The sequence below is a fragment of the Schistocerca piceifrons genome, chromosome 2 (genome assembly GCF_021461385.2).
Source record: "Schistocerca piceifrons isolate TAMUIC-IGC-003096 chromosome 2, iqSchPice1.1, whole genome shotgun sequence".
NCBI lineage: Eukaryota > Metazoa > Arthropoda > Insecta > Orthoptera > Acrididae > Schistocerca > Schistocerca piceifrons.
Genome location: NC_060139.1, coordinates 971,128 through 986,923, shown reverse-complemented (window position 1 = coordinate 986,923; position 15,796 = coordinate 971,128). Strand labels below are relative to the sequence as shown.

General features: G+C 41.4%; 1 protein-coding gene across 1 annotated transcript in view; it reads left to right on the top strand.

The window, feature by feature from the left end:
• Positions 1-2,375: 2,375 nt before the first annotated feature.
• The window catches only part of LOC124777930 (cytochrome P450 9e2-like), a 34,918-nt gene continuing 21,497 nt past the window's right edge, over positions 2,376-15,796 (top strand). Inside the window, exons 1-2 of the mRNA XM_047253479.1 lie at positions 2,376-2,760; positions 9,225-9,431. Coding sequence (XP_047109435.1) covers positions 2,376-2,760; positions 9,225-9,431 — 592 coding nt within the window. The remainder of the gene's footprint in view (positions 2,761-9,224; positions 9,432-15,796) is intronic.

Genomic DNA, 15,796 nt, shown 5'->3' with positions numbered 1-15,796 from the left:
CATGCTTTATATACCCTCCACTCCTAGTGGTACAACTCCCCGCCTATGAGTGGTTATTGCACATTGACGTCGAACATAGGCGATGACGACATTAATGTGAATGGACTGGGTAAATATAAACAGTAAAGTGTGGAAGAATGTATGCGTGTAAGACATATATATTTCGTTTCTGGGGCCACTTCGAGATAACGTAAATGTGTTAGTTGCATTCTGCTTCTTACTTTCAGTCAGATTTTAGGGCGTCTTTAGGTCACTGGACTCACAGTTAGGGGGAGTGTGTCAGTGTGTGGTTGTTATGTTGACGAGTTGTGCAACAGATTGATATTACAAGTAACCTTTGGCTCCTGCAAAAAACAGTTTCCACCGCACACTACTACTGAAGTCAGACAGACGCTCCTAACATACCAAAAAGAAATGCCTGAAAAACTTTCAGCAATAAATATCTTCTGGGGTCGTCTGCTGTAAGGGAAAGACACAAAAAAATATTCTATTTTCTTACGTAATTAGTGGGATACTTGGTTACTGGAGTATTGCTAGTTAGTGTAAGAAAAACGTTAAACAAACGGAAATTATTATTTATTGCAAAATTTAAGAAAAATCAAATGAAACATTTATTTATAAACTGATACACAAATTTCCAGATTGTTTTCGGAATAGGTGGTTACCTCTTACTGATAGGAATCCTGTTAATGACATTTATATACAAAGTGTGGGAAAGCTCTTTTCTTTCAGAATGTTATTTACTCAGCAGACTGGCTGAGAGCCGCACCTACTCAACCTGAATAATTATCTGATTGAATTTTTCTAAGTACGGTCAAGGCTGTCGCATGAGAAATGTAATTGAGTGACGTGAATGAAGTACGTTATTTCTAATGGAGGAAAGATGGGGCTCGCCTACGCTGTAGCGCACAATACAGTGAACTGCGCCGACTGCTGCCTGCGTCGCTCGCAGCTGAAAAATAACAAAACTATCTCTTTCTATCTGGATTGACCTTCGCCAGTCGAACTCTCACTATGCCTTGATGAAGTCAAGGACTCCTATCTGCCCCTAGTCTAACTATTGGCGTGGTACACCAGTCAGATAACCAGTCCACCACGATGCCACTCAATGTTCGCTCACAGGCGCTAATTAATACTCTGTCTGTGTTCACACCGCACATTAAGTGTCACCACCAACAGAGTGAACAAACGTTTAATCACGAGCGACTCAATATAGAGTATCACTCCAATTCGCTAGCGACAGAGGTGCTCTCAGTGCAGTACTGAGTAGAGACTTTGTTCCTCGCTCTCTGAGTACACACACGAGCCCACTCGCTCTGACTACGTGTTCCCACTACAAGAGTGTCACTGGAACGAGTTCCCTCCACACAAAAAGCGAAAGGGTATATCATCTGCTGTCTTTTTTCTCACTCCTCCAGCTCATTGCATCAGAAATAGTCCACTAATCAGCATTACTCTTACAAATTGGAGAATGGCTAACCCGACCAATGTGGAAATATATAGCATCTGCGTTAGGCGTTTACTGTCCACTTATGAGCACTCTGAAACTGTGCACTAGGTCCATCAAAAATATGCATATGCTGAGGCTCTCCGAAACAATACAGCGGGTTTTGCTTTTAAGGTGAGTGTGCAGGCCATTATCCCTTTTCTCTGGCAAAAAACTGTTTTGGTCCGTGGGCGGTCGGCCGGTCGGCGCAGCTGCGTGCTAACCCACCCTCCTACGGGCTTTCCAGTGGGGTGGTTGCGTCTGCCGAGCAAAATCTCCTGTGGCCATCGTGTCTTGCATGTTTGTGTACGCTAGCCTCGACTTTTTAATCTCGGTGCGCACTTGCGATTTATTTATTAGAATTGCATATTGATTAAATGGAAATATATAAAATTGACTCTACCCTATCGATTTTGGGCTCGAATGAAACGTCTTGATACGCAGAATACGATGGTGAGGTCTGAGTATATAAGAAATGAAGGTCAGGAGACCACGCCACGTTACAAGTGGCGTTCAAATCCCCCCACTCCCAACCCTGTCCATCCAGGATTAGGTCAGTCAGTAAAGACAAATGCCAGAATGATTAGCTTGACATACTCAATTTCCTTCACTGTTCAAGTCTTATCAGAGCTTCTACTGTTTTGTCTATAACCTAGTCGCCGATGCGTCAATAATCCACAGTATTTCTACTTTTTTCCTGAGGGCAGTCTCCTATAGTATCTAACCTCTCAAAAATTCCAAATTAGCAATGCCTTTGTCGTACTTCCAAGCAGTCATATCTGACTGAAAAGAAGCAGTCTCTACATGAACACAATCCTACAACAGTGCTCCTTGCTGGGTGGAGAATGAACAATACGTTAAACAAAATTTTACTTTTGCAGAGGGAAGAATGGCTGTTGAGTGGTGGACGGTGGTGTCGGGCCTGGTGGTGGGCGCCGCGCTGGTGCTGGCCGTGTGGTGGCGCCGCTACTCCACCAGGTTCGCCCGTCAGGGAGTGCCCTACGTGCCCCCGCTCCCCCTGGTGGGCAACATGCTGGACGTGGTGCTGGCCAGGAGGTCAATGCACGATGTCATCATCGAGCTCTACAACAAGTTCGAGCCTCACGCCTACGGTGGGGGCTACTCGTTCGCAGTGTCCATGGTCATGATCAGGGATCCAGAAATCATCCGCGCCGTTACAGTCAAGGATTTCGACCACTTTACTGATCATGCTGACTTTATAAACAGCGAGAAAGTCAACCCTATCCAACAGCGGATGCTCATCATATTGAAAGGTAAGATTATTCATCAGTTTATCTAACAACTACTCAGTTGCGTCTATGTTGTAATTTGTCAGTAGTAGGTACGCTGAAGCTAAATTTTTGATGATAATTTAATAGGACTGCTGCTGAAGCCTCTCCATCAATGTCGCAAGAATACAATGCGTGTTTATTTCTGATTGAAGAGGCAATAGATGTTTAATTATATTATAACTTTTGATTTCATCAGTCCCATCTGGAAGAAAACAAGATGGTCACTTACAATATTTGCTGAAAACCTAAGATGGTGGACCAGGGGATGCTGGCACAGCTCTGTGAAGTCAGTATTCCAGATAGCTGACCTACAGCTACTGGAGCAGTCATATAATGTCAGAATGCAAGATGGCAGAACTTGGGACACTGGCGCAGCCTGTCTGGTGTTCAGATTCTCGTCTAACTGGTGCAGCCTCAATGCTTGGTTGGTTACTTGTGCTAACTGTAAGTATAGAATTCAGTCCGAGGTTTCAAATGGTGGGAATTTCAAGAAACTTTGATTTTTCCCTACCACTACAGTTTACTTGCCCATGTTTAAAATATTGCGAAATCAGCTGTCATAAAATCAAACAGTTGTTCCATCCGTCTGATTCTACAGTTTAAACAACTTAACCCTACCAATTTACCTCTTGTTGAAAACCCATTAAAATTTCTGCTAAGTTTAAAATGTGAAAATTCAAAATTCACTTGTCCTAAGTTTAAAATGGCGATAAATTAAAAAATCCACCTATTCTAAGTTTAAGGTGATGGATTGCTCATTGGTTGTCACACTTAGAGCACTCGGCCTAACTTTAAAACTATATCCACTGTGTGATCAAAAGTATTCGGACACCCACAAAAACATATGTTTTTCATATTAGTTGCATTGCGCTGCCTCCTACTGCCAGGTACTCCGTATCACCGACCTCAGTAGTCATCAGACATCGTGAGAGAGCGGAATGGGGCGCTCCGCAGAACTCACGGACTTCGAACGTGGTCAGCTGATTGGGAGTCACTTGTGTCATACGTCTGCACACGAGATTTCCACACTCCTAAACATCCCTAGGTCCACTGTTTCCGATGTGACAGTGAAGTGGGAACGTGAAGGGACAAAGCGTACAGGCAGACCTCGTCTGTTGACTGACTGAGACCGCAGGCATTTGAAGAGGGACGTAAGGTGTGATAGGCAGACATCTATCCAGACCATCACACAGGAATTCCAAATTGCATCAGGCTCCACTGCAAGTACTATGACAGTTAGACGGGAGGTGAGAAAAGTAGGATTTCATGGTTGAGAGGCTCCTCATAAGCCACACATCACGCCGGTAAATGTCAAACGACGACTCGCTTGGTGTAAGGAGCGTAAACATTGGACGACTGAATAGTAGAAAAACGATGTGTGGAGTGACGAATCACGGTACACAATGTGGCGATCCAATGGCAGGGTGTGGATATGGCAAATGCCCAGTTACTTCATCTGCTAGCCTGAGTTTTGCCAACAGTAAAATTCGGAGGCAGTGGTGTTATGGTGTGGTCGTGTTTCTCATGGAGGGAGCTTGCACCCCTTGTTGTTTTGCGTGCCACTATCACAGCACAGGCTTACATTGATGTTTCAATCACCTTCTTGCTTCCCACTGTGGAACAGCCATTTGGCGACGCTTGCATCTTTCAACACGATCGAGCACCTGGTCATAATGCACCGCCTATGATGGAGTGGTTACACGACAATACCATCCCTGTAATGGACTGGCCTGCACAGAGTCCTGACCTGAATCACATAGAACACCTCTGGGATGGTTTGGAACATCGACGTCATGCCAGGCCTCACTGACCGACATCGATACCTCTCCTCAGTGCAGCACTCCCTGAAGAATGGGCTGCCATTCCCCAAGAAACCTTCCAGCACCTGATTGAACGTGTGCCTGCGAGAGCGGAGGCTATCAGAAAGGTGAAGGGTGGGCCAACCCCATATTGAATTCCAGGATTGCTGATAGAGGGCGCCAGGTACTTCTAAGACATTTTCAGCCAGGTGTTTGGATACTTTTGATCACATAATGTAGCTCATTGATGCAACCCTGTATGGTTGTCAAACACTCATGCTGTATGTTGTACGATAGGAATAGGAGAAATATGCACTTAACTCTCCAATGCATTTAAACACAGTGGCCTCCATGCCACAGTGAACCATACTGCAGAAAGATATCAGCCATCTGCAAGCCATCACTACAACATGCAGTATCGAGCTTGAGAGAGCCGCTGCTTCGAACCGACGGCTTCCTGGAGCCACTACCACTGCCCTACGATGCATCCGTTCAGGCTGAATTCTGATACCCAACTCAGTGCCACTCCATGGTACTTTGTATGACGTCATACAGCGTTTGTGCACTCAGCTGACAGGCAAGAGCCTGCCTGCTCTGTCGTATCTGTACCTGCTGTTTGAAATGCAGGTAGACATCTATTGAACACTACAGGTTGTGCGGCGTTTCCACAGCAAGCTGTTGTGCTGCATGACCGTACCAAACTGTACGCCAGACCTCCACAACTGAAGCCATTGTTTACCCCCAAGGCTGCAGCCTCTGCCCCATGGTCTCATTTCTGGCCATATTCACTCAGTACTGCACTGTCAGAGTGTCGATCTCAGGTGTGTTGGGTCATGCGAAACATTCCAACGTGGCACCCCACCTAACAGGCGCTACAGTTCTAAGGCTCTGATCACGTCTCAGTTTTAGAACTGAGCAGCACCACAATATGTCATTGGATTTCCAGGCCAGGCACTGAGACAAAAGCCGACACAATTTCGCTCACTGCGCCACAGAGCATTGCTGTTAAAGCTGTAATTAATGTTGCCTAAAGCCCGAACTTTCCTGTACGTTAAGAATGACGTGATGTTCACTACTAACTCCTCAATCCAACCATAAACCTAGTTTGATATACAGTATTTTATTCACATAGTGACAGCTCTGAGTCGTATTGCACAGTTAACCAACCTGGACGCTGTTATCTACTGCCTTCTGCGTCTCATAGACGAACAGGGTGAGCTGAGTTCCACACATTGTTTACTGAAGGCATGCTGATATTTTGTCTCTAGAAAGGGCGTAACACGTGTTACAAAATTTCACAACCGATTATTGTTAACGATATAGACCTTTAGTTGTTTGAATCACGTAACACAAGTCTTTGGTAGGTTTTGCTGAGTTATATAGCACTAAGTGTTTACGAAATTGCAGTCAGATTCTAGTGGGCAGTTCCGTATTTTTCGGTCATTCCAATGGAATTCACAGTAACCTCGAAGATTCAGAGAAAGGATCCAGAATGAAATGTATTTCTTGGAGAGCAGTCTGAGTAGGGATAGGAGAAGCTGCGGGGCAGTGAGAAACAGCTCCTTAACGTAATTTGCGATTACAGTCCTGCTAAGGGAATGAAGAGCTGATCATTATGAAGCACCATCAGAGCTCTGCCACCTTCAGACAGACAAAAACTGACTCAAACTCGATTACTTACTATTACTACTGTTGTTGTCATTCTTTCATTCATTTCTTACAGGCCGTCCTCGGACCACGTTATTTCAGTTGTCTTGTTTTTACGTGTTCCGGTGTTCGCCCAGAGCTCCCGCTTTCTTTCTCTGTGTTGCTGCTTCCTCTCCTGCGTCCAAGCACTTCCTGTTTTTAGTTTTGGCTTTTCTTGGTAACCCTGCCACGCCATAAGTTTCTTCTTCATTGGGACACGCTCCAAGATGTAATCATGGGCGATCCCCACCTCTTTAAGACCTCTGTGAACCGGGCCCATTTTGTTTTCTTCCCCTGAAAGTAGGTGATCATACGATTGGTGAGTCTTCCAGGGCTCATTCGGGTCAAATGTCCATAAAACATAATCCTTCTTTTCCCGATTGTGTCGGTTATCTTCTCTACGCGGGAATACAGTTCATGGTTATGACGTCTTCTATATTCGCTACTCTCTTTAATGGGACCTAAGATCTGTCTCAAAATCTTCCTTTCCTTGGCCTCCAGTTTTTCGATTAGGCCTTCTTTGTTCATTACTAGGCATTCAGAAGCGAACAAGACCTCCGAGTGGATAACACTGCAGTAATGCCTTAACTTCGCATCGAGCGATACTGATCTTTCGTTGTAGATGTTTTTGGTTAAATGGAATGCCTTTTCCATTTTGTTCATGTGTGATATGAACACTTCTTTCTCTGATAAGGTGGCTGTTATCCATTCTCCGAGATATTTGAACTTTTCAACTCGCTTAATTTTGCCTTCATCCACTATAAGCTCCCTTGGTGGTGAATTTATGTTTTTTATAATATCGGTTTTCTCAAGTGAAATTTGGAGGCCAGTTTCTGTGCTGTCTCTCTGCTGTTTCAATGGAATCAGAAAAAATTTCAAGAGCATCTGCAAAAACGAGACAACAATTTCATGATTTTGTTGCTTGTAACCCAGCCTGACACCATTTTTAATTGCTTGGTTTTCCAGTTCTTTGCGCCGCTCACGAATCACCTTCTGGAGGGCACAGTTGAAGAGCAGAGATGAGAGCCCATCTCCTTGCCACACTCCAGTCTTTATTTCAAACCTTCTGATCTTTCTCCTCTAAATTTCACTTTTGAGATTGTGTTGGTTGATGTTTGCTGGATTATCGCTTTAGTCTTCCTGTCTAGGCCACGTTCTTCTAGAGTTCTGATCAGGGTTTCACGATCAATCGAGTCGTATGCCTTTTTGAAATCCACAAACGTGACAACAAAATTTTTATTCCTGAGCTTCAGGTACGAAAGTATGGATTTGAGATTCATTATCTGTTCGACACATGATAAAACCTTCCTGAATCCTCATTGGCACTCTCCCAGCTGTGGGTGTAGCTGTTCTTCTGTTCTCGTTTTCAGAGGTTTCTACAGAATCTTACCACGATAGTTATTTACGTCTGTTCTGTCGCCTTTCTTATGAAGAGAATCAATTAGATCAGAACTCCAGCCATGTGGGAGTCTTTCAGTTTCCCAAATTTGGCTGATGATTCCTGTTAGTTTATCTACTACCTTGTTGTTCTTGTTGTGGTCTTCAGTCCAAAGACTGGTTTGATGCAGCTCTCCATGCTGCTCTATCCTGTGCAAGCTTCTTTATCTCCCAGTACCTACTGCAACCTACATCCTTCTGAGTCTGTTTAGTGTATTCATCTCTTAATCGCCCTCTACGTTTTTTACCCTCCGCACTGCCCCCCAATACTAAATTGGTGATCCTTTGATACCTCAGAATATGTCCCACCAACCCATCCCTACTTCTAGTCAAGTTGTGCCACAAACTCCTCTTCTCCCCAATTCTGTTCAATACCTCCTCATTAGTTACGTGATCTACCCATCTAATCTTCAGCATTCTTCTGTAGCACCACATTTCGAAAACTTCTATTCTCTTTTTGTCTAAACTACTTACCGTCCACGTTTCACTTCCATACATGGCTACACTCCATACAGAAAAGACTTCCTGACATTTAAATCTATACTCGATGTTAACAAATTTCTCTTCTTTAGAAACGCTTTCCCTGCAATTGCCAGTCTACATTTTATATCCAAGCGTCTCATTTCCTAATCTAATACCCTCAGCATCACCCGATTTAATTCGACTACATTCCATTACCCTCGTTTTGCTTTTGTTGATGTTCATCATATATTCTCCTTTCAAGACACTGTCCATTCCGTTCAACTGCTCTGCCAGCTCCTTTGCTGTCCCTTACAGAATTACAATGTCATGGTAAACCTCAAAGTTTTAATTTCTTCCCCATGGATTTTAATTCCTACTCCGAGTTTTCCTTTTGTTCCCTTTACTGCTTGCTCAAAATACAGATTGAATAACATCAGGGATAGGCTACAACCCTGTCTCACTCCCTTCCCAACCACTGCTTCCCTTTCATGCCCCTCGACTCTTATAACTGCCATCTCGTTTCTGTACAGTTTGTAAATAGCCTTTCGCTCCCTGTATTTTACCCTTGCCACCTTCAGAATTTGAAAGAGTCGTAGGGTCAGTATTGCCTCACGTGGTCCAACATTTCTACGGAATCCAAACTGATCTTCCCCGAGGTCAGCTTCTACCAGTTTTTCCACTCGTCTGTAAAGAATTCGCGTTAGTATTTTGTAGCTGTGGCTTATTAAACTGATAGTTCGGCAATTTTCACATCTGTCAACCCGTGCTTTCTTTGGGATTGGAATTATTATATTATTCTTGAAGTCTGAAGGTATTTCGCCTGTCTCATACATCTTGCTCACCAGTTAGTAGAATTTTGTCAGGGCTGGCTCTCCCATGGCTGTCAATAGTTCTAATGGAATGTTGTCTACTCCCGGGGCCTTTTTTCGACTTAGGTCTTTCAGTGCTACTGCCTTATCTCTTGCATACTTTGAAACCTCAGCAATTATAGAATCTTCTCCTGGTGTTATTATTATTATTATTATTCTTTGTATGTTTCACTTATTATATTTCGCTCAGCAGAACAGCTCCTTTATTATGGCGAGGAATCGCCTGATACATTTGAGCAGCAGCAGAAATCAACTCGGCATGCATACAGACTAGCTGATATACCTGAACAGGAAACAGAATTGTTTCCAGACTTCATGCTTTCTATGTATCTAATGCCTGCAACAATCATTGAGGCAGTAGCATCACGGAATGCTTCCAATATACTGGACCAAAAACCAAGTCAGCATGCAGAATTGTTTCCTGAATTTGAGTTTGCACCATCAGCACTACCTACAAAACACATCAAACTGCTACCATTGCGTAATGCACCTATCAGTCTTATTTTATTCGATGTAACATAAAAGTTGGCTGTGAGTGACAGTAAATGTTTCTATAGCCTTTCTATCTTGGATTTTAAATATAGTGGACACCTAGGATTCTATACTGAACACTGAGATACTTCTAGAGTGATGTGGAAACCAATTAGGACGTACGAAATATGACAACTGCGAAGGCTGTACACATTAAGTAATGTTTGTGAGCTGTAAATAGATCCAAAAACTTTTAAACTTATTAACATTACAGTAAATCTACCCTGTAGGATACGACTGTGTTAGAGCTAAGAGGTCTTCTGTAGCAGCACCAGACATTGAGAAAGTTAAGATTTAGCATCGATTAATAGTCTCAATACGAGCATGATTGGCATGTGAAAGACACAGAACTTGTGTCAAACTATAATGCAGGCATTTTGTGAATATTATAATGGTGTTATGGGGAAATATGCTACAATTTTCACTGTATTGTGAGATGTTTTGTTACAATTTTTGCGGTGACTCTTATTCGATATACTGAATCTCCTGATTTAAAAGATAGTTTTCTTTTCATCTAATTTCTAATGCAGTGACAACATTAAACTTATTACTGTAATGCAGGGCAATTTTTTACAGTTTTGGTGAAACATATGGTGGGGGGGGGGGGGGAGGATTTGCTATACTTTTATCTGCACCATAGGACAGTTTTTTATAATTCACGATTTAACAATTTCAAATTTTAGGGAAGGCTTGCAACATATGAGGTTTGCAGGGAACATGATGTTAATTTAAAATTTAACCCATTTCATGATACCTCTGTGAGTATATTTGAAAACAGTTTTCCTAAGGAAACAGTGAAATATAATTCTAAGAAACCATGTAAAAAGCCATGGCTTACTAAAGGGTTAAACATACTTTGTAAACAGAAAATGCAAATGTATGTTATAGCTAGGAGGACTAATGATCCTGAAACAGTGAGACATTATAAAAACTACAGCACAGTATTAAGAAAAGTTATTAAAAAGGACAGAAGTAAGCGCATTGTGTGCAGATTTGCACATCTGATAATAAAATTAAAGCAATTTACAATATTGTTAAAAGGGAAAAAGGGCAACTGAGAGCACAGGAAGACTGTATTTCTATCAAACTCAATGAAAAGTTTGTTAACAAGATATCAAAAATAGAAAACATTTTTAATAATCACTTTTGAAGTGTTGTGGACGAAATAGGATCCAGCTCCTCATTAGGAATTCAAGGCAGTATATGGAAGGGGCAGTACCTATGTTTGATAAAATTGAAACTCAACCTACCTCTCCTACTGAAACCAGAGAAATAATAAATTCACTTAAAAATGAAAGCTCACATGGAGTCGATGGCATTTCCAACAGAGTACTAAAAGCTTGTTCTCAACAAACAAGTAGTATTCTCAGCCACATATGTAGTAACTCACTGAAACAGAGCATTTTTCCAGATAGACTGGGAAACGATTTTGTTAAACCATTGCAAAAAAAAGGCGATAGATCTGATGCTAACAACTACCACCCAATCTAACTTCTGATAGCTTTATCCAAAATTCTTGAGAAAGTAATGTATTCAAAAGTAGCATCACACACTTGTAAAAATGAAGTACTAAAAAGTTTCAGTTTCGTTTTCAGAAAAGATTTTCAACAGAAAATGGTATATACACTTTCACTGATCAAATATTAAATGCATTGAATAACTGAACATCTCCCATTGAGATATTTTGTAATCTCTCAAAGGCTTTTGATAGTGTGAATCATGAAGTTCTTCTAGATAAGCTTAAGTATTGTGGTACAAGTGGGACAGTGCACAAATGGTTTAATTCATACATAACTGGAAGAATACAGAAGGTTGAAATTAACAGTACAGATAGTCTGCAAAAACCAGCAGAGTCATCTAACTAGGGAGGTGACAAGAATGGTCTCCTACAGGTTTCAGTCTTGGGTCCCTTATTTTTCTTAATATATATTAATGACTTTCCACTATATATTCATGAAGATGCAAAGCTAATTCTTTTTGCTGATGATACAAGTATAGTAATCACACCCAACAAGCAAGAATCAGCTGAGGAAATTGTAAATAATGCCTTTCAGAAAATTATGAAGTGGTCCTCTGCAAATGGACTCTCACTAAATTTTGAGAAAACACAGTTTATACACCTCTGTACAATAAATCACATGACACCTTTGATAAATATAGACTACGAACATAAGTCTGTTGCTAAGGCAGAATACTCAAAATTTCTCTGTGTGTGCATTGATGAGAAATTGAATTGGAAGAAACACATTGATGATCTGCTGAAATGGTTAGGTTTAGCTACTTATGCTATTAGGGGTATTGCAAATTTTGGTGATAAACATGTCAGTAAATCAGCCTACTATGCCTGTTTTCATTCACTGCTTTCATATAGCATAATATTTTGGATCAATTCGTCATTAAGAGAGACAGTAGTCCTTGCACAAAAGCGTGTAATCAGAATAATAGGTGGAGCCCAGCCAAGATCACCTTGCAAACATTTATTTAATGAATTCGGGATATTCACAGTACTTTCGCAATACATATATTCACTTACGAAATTTGTCATTAATATCAGCGAAGTGCATAGCTACAACACTAGAAGAAAGGATGATCTTCACTATTCCAGATTAAATCTCACTTTGGCACAGAAAGGGGTGAATTATGCTGCCAAAAAATCTATGGTCATTTGCCAAATAGTATTAAAAGTCTGACAGATAGCCAACCAACATTTAAAAGCAAATTAAAAGAATTTCTGAATGACAACTCCTATTCAATAGAGACATTCTTAGATATGAAGCAGTAACAGTAAAAAAATAAAAAGACAAAAAACAACAAAGCATCAGAAGACTCAATAACGGCCGAACTATGTAAGCAGGTGGGAGAAAAGACTGTAAGCAAGTTGATGGAAATCCTAAAAACCTGACTGACTGAAACATTACCTAGTGACTGGACGCCTTGATTCATCCCTCACACAAGAAAGGGCACTTGACTGACATCAATAATTACCAAGGAATCTCTTTGGTACCTGTCACATACAACATTTTCTCCAAGACCTTACTAAACAGAGCCGAACCTCAACTGGACCGAGAGCTAGGGGACTACCAGGCAGGGTTTAGAAAAGGACGCTCTTGTACTCAACAGATACTGAACCTGAAGTCAGTGCTACGATAAATAAAAATGGCTAGTAAGAAGTATGTCGTCATCTTCGTTGACTTCAAGAAGGCATACGACTCAGTTGATAGACCTATTCTCATGAACATCCTACAAGAACAAGGGCTATATGAGAAGACAGACAGTCTTAACCAACAGACTTTAAGCAACACCAGGTCACGAATGAAGTTCAGAGGAACCCTCTGAGAAAGTTTTGAAATCAAATCGAGAGTAAGACAGGGAGATGGTCTTTTCCCTCTCCTCTTCAACTGTTCCCTGGAAAAGGTAATAAGAGAGTGGCGGAAAGACAAAGCTCAAGAGGGGATTCCAAATGATATCTCTCTGTGATCTAAGTACAAAAGCCTCACTGTTGATTGCCTGGCATTTGCAGATGACCTAGCACTTCTGTCAGATTCAATAGAAATGTCAGTGAAACAACTCAGCGTTCTCAGACAGCAAGCAGCAAAGGTTGGGCTTCATGTATCACTTGACAAAACCCAGTACATCACGAACATAGGTGAATCTCCTAGTACACTGCATCTAGACCAGGGAGGGATCAAGAAAACCATCAGGTTCAAGTACTTGGGAGAATGACTGGAACCTAATCTATCTAAAGGAACAACACTATCAACTCGAGTGAACAAGCTAGAGTTGGCACACAAGCTGACTAAGAATACTTATAATAAAAAATCTCTCCTGTAACACTAAACTGAAGCACTACCACCAGTCATCCATCCTGAAGCCTCATATGCTTCAGAATGCTTATTACTCAATAGGTATGGACTTAATGATAAGCTCGAAATCCAGGAGAGAAAGATAATGAGGAAGATACTGGGGCCAGTCAAGGAAAGCGACATTTATAAAAGGCGATCGAACCGAGAGGTCTGCGAGTACTGTGAAAGGATCACAGATGTGGCTAGGGAAAGAGATCTAGCATTTTATGGACACGTTTACAGGATGTATCGTGACAGATTGATCAACCAGCTTCTCTGTTACTGGCAAAAGAGGACGATGGAAGTAGAGAAAGATCTCCAGGAACTGGGGATAACAGAAGGAAACTTGAAGGATCCGACAATACTCAGGAAGAAGCTTAGACAAAAGAGGTTCGAAGACAGAGTACCGAGACAGAAGACTGGTGCCCTCTGGACACCGGAGAGGAAGGTACAACACAGCCAGAGGAAGCGTTACTACTGGGCACTCCAAACGCGGTAGTTTAATCTCGTGGTCCTTAGTTGGCGTATACGAAATAAGAAGAAAAAAATAAAAAATAAAAAAAATAATTATTTTGTGGTATTAAAATTTATGTTAAAGTGATACATTTCACATCATTACGAAATGTCGTATTCCTGATCCATGGAACAATGGTTAATGTATGTGTCACTGTGACCCATGATAATTTGCAACAATTTTGCTGTTGCACAGCATATTTTGTTTAGTTGCGCTGTAACATGTGCGCATATGATGAAGTTATATATAGTCTCCACTGATCAACTCATGATTTGGTCGATTTCTCACCCTATTGCAGCTCATATAAAATATTCAAACTACAAACTTCATCTAAAATATTTCAGAGTAGCTTCCATAAAGTCAAACTCCACATGTGCTTGAATAACTTTTAAGTTCGAGAACTGTTGACAAGATTTCACTACATTCGACTACACTTCAGTGTCCTGTAACCTAGCAGGCTTTTAGAATTTTTCGATTTATTTCAAATCTGCACACACAGTCATTTCACATCACATCTCCTGACACTCACTATCATCACACTGGCATTAATCAGAAAATGATTTAAAAGTCCTATGGAATCATGTAAGCTCACAAGTAGAAGTCTCACTTCCCTATCAAGAGATTAAGGACGTGAAAACGTTTCACATATCCTCATACTTTCTGATTCCTGAACTGTCACCAGTTGTTTAGAAATCCGCTGGAAATGTGAGTTGTCTTATGTATGACGCAAAATACGTACAGTTCCATTGAATGATCGCTTAAAAATCACTTAAAACGCTATGTTAGTCTGTGTTGAGGTCACTTTATGTTTGCCGGAACAATGATTGGAGTTTAACGTTTGCTCTGCTTTCAGACAAATTTCCATTATACCAAGACATACCCACAGCAGAAATCAATGTATAATACTGTCAAATTTCCTGGAACACTGAAACTCTGTACCAGACCGGGATTGAAAGCCTGGTCCTTTGCCTTTCATTGGCAAGTGCTCTGCCATCTGAGCTTCCTGAACATGGTGCAAAGCCTTACTTCGAACAGTACCTCATCTCCTACCTTCCAATCTTCACATTAGTTTTCCTGTGAAATTTGCCTGACTTGCACTCAAGGATGAAAGGATATTTTGGAGATATGAGTAAGCCACTTCCTGGAGGGTCTTTGCAGAGAGAATATTCACTCTGTAGAGGAGTGTGCACTAATATGTTACTTTCCAGTAGATTAAAACTGTATGCCACAATGGAACTCTAATGCGGGACCTTTGCGTTTTGGGGCAAGTGACGAAAGCAGAACAGAACTGTGAGAGCGGGTGATGAGTTGGGCTTTGGTAGCTCAGTTGCTAGGGCATTTGTCCATGATAGGCAAAGGGTTAGTATCCCAGAATGGCACAGAGTTTTAATGTTCAAGAATTTTCATATCAGTGCACACTTCACTGCAGAGCGAAAATTCATTCTGGAAATATTACCAGAGCTGTGGCTAAGCCATATTTCCGTACTATGATTTCGCCCAGAAGTGCTTATCCTGCAAGTTTCGCAGGAGAAATCCTGTGAAGTTTGCAAGGTAGGACACAAGTAAAGCCTTGAGAATGAGTTGTGAGCTGTGTTCAGGTAGCTCAGCCGGTAGAGCACATGCGCATGCAAGGCAAAGTATAACAACGACAACAGCTACTACTACTAGTACTACTGCTACTTCTATTACTATTACTATAGCTAGTTGGGAACCTACTTGAGTCTATAATATGAGTATGCTGCTACTACCTTACTGAGTTCACTCTGGGATCTACTTTTTGAGTGTATGGAATGAGTATGGTGCTGCAAGGCTATTTACAATTTGTACAGAAACCAATTGGCAGTTATAAGAGTCGAGGGGCATGAAAGGGAAGCAGTG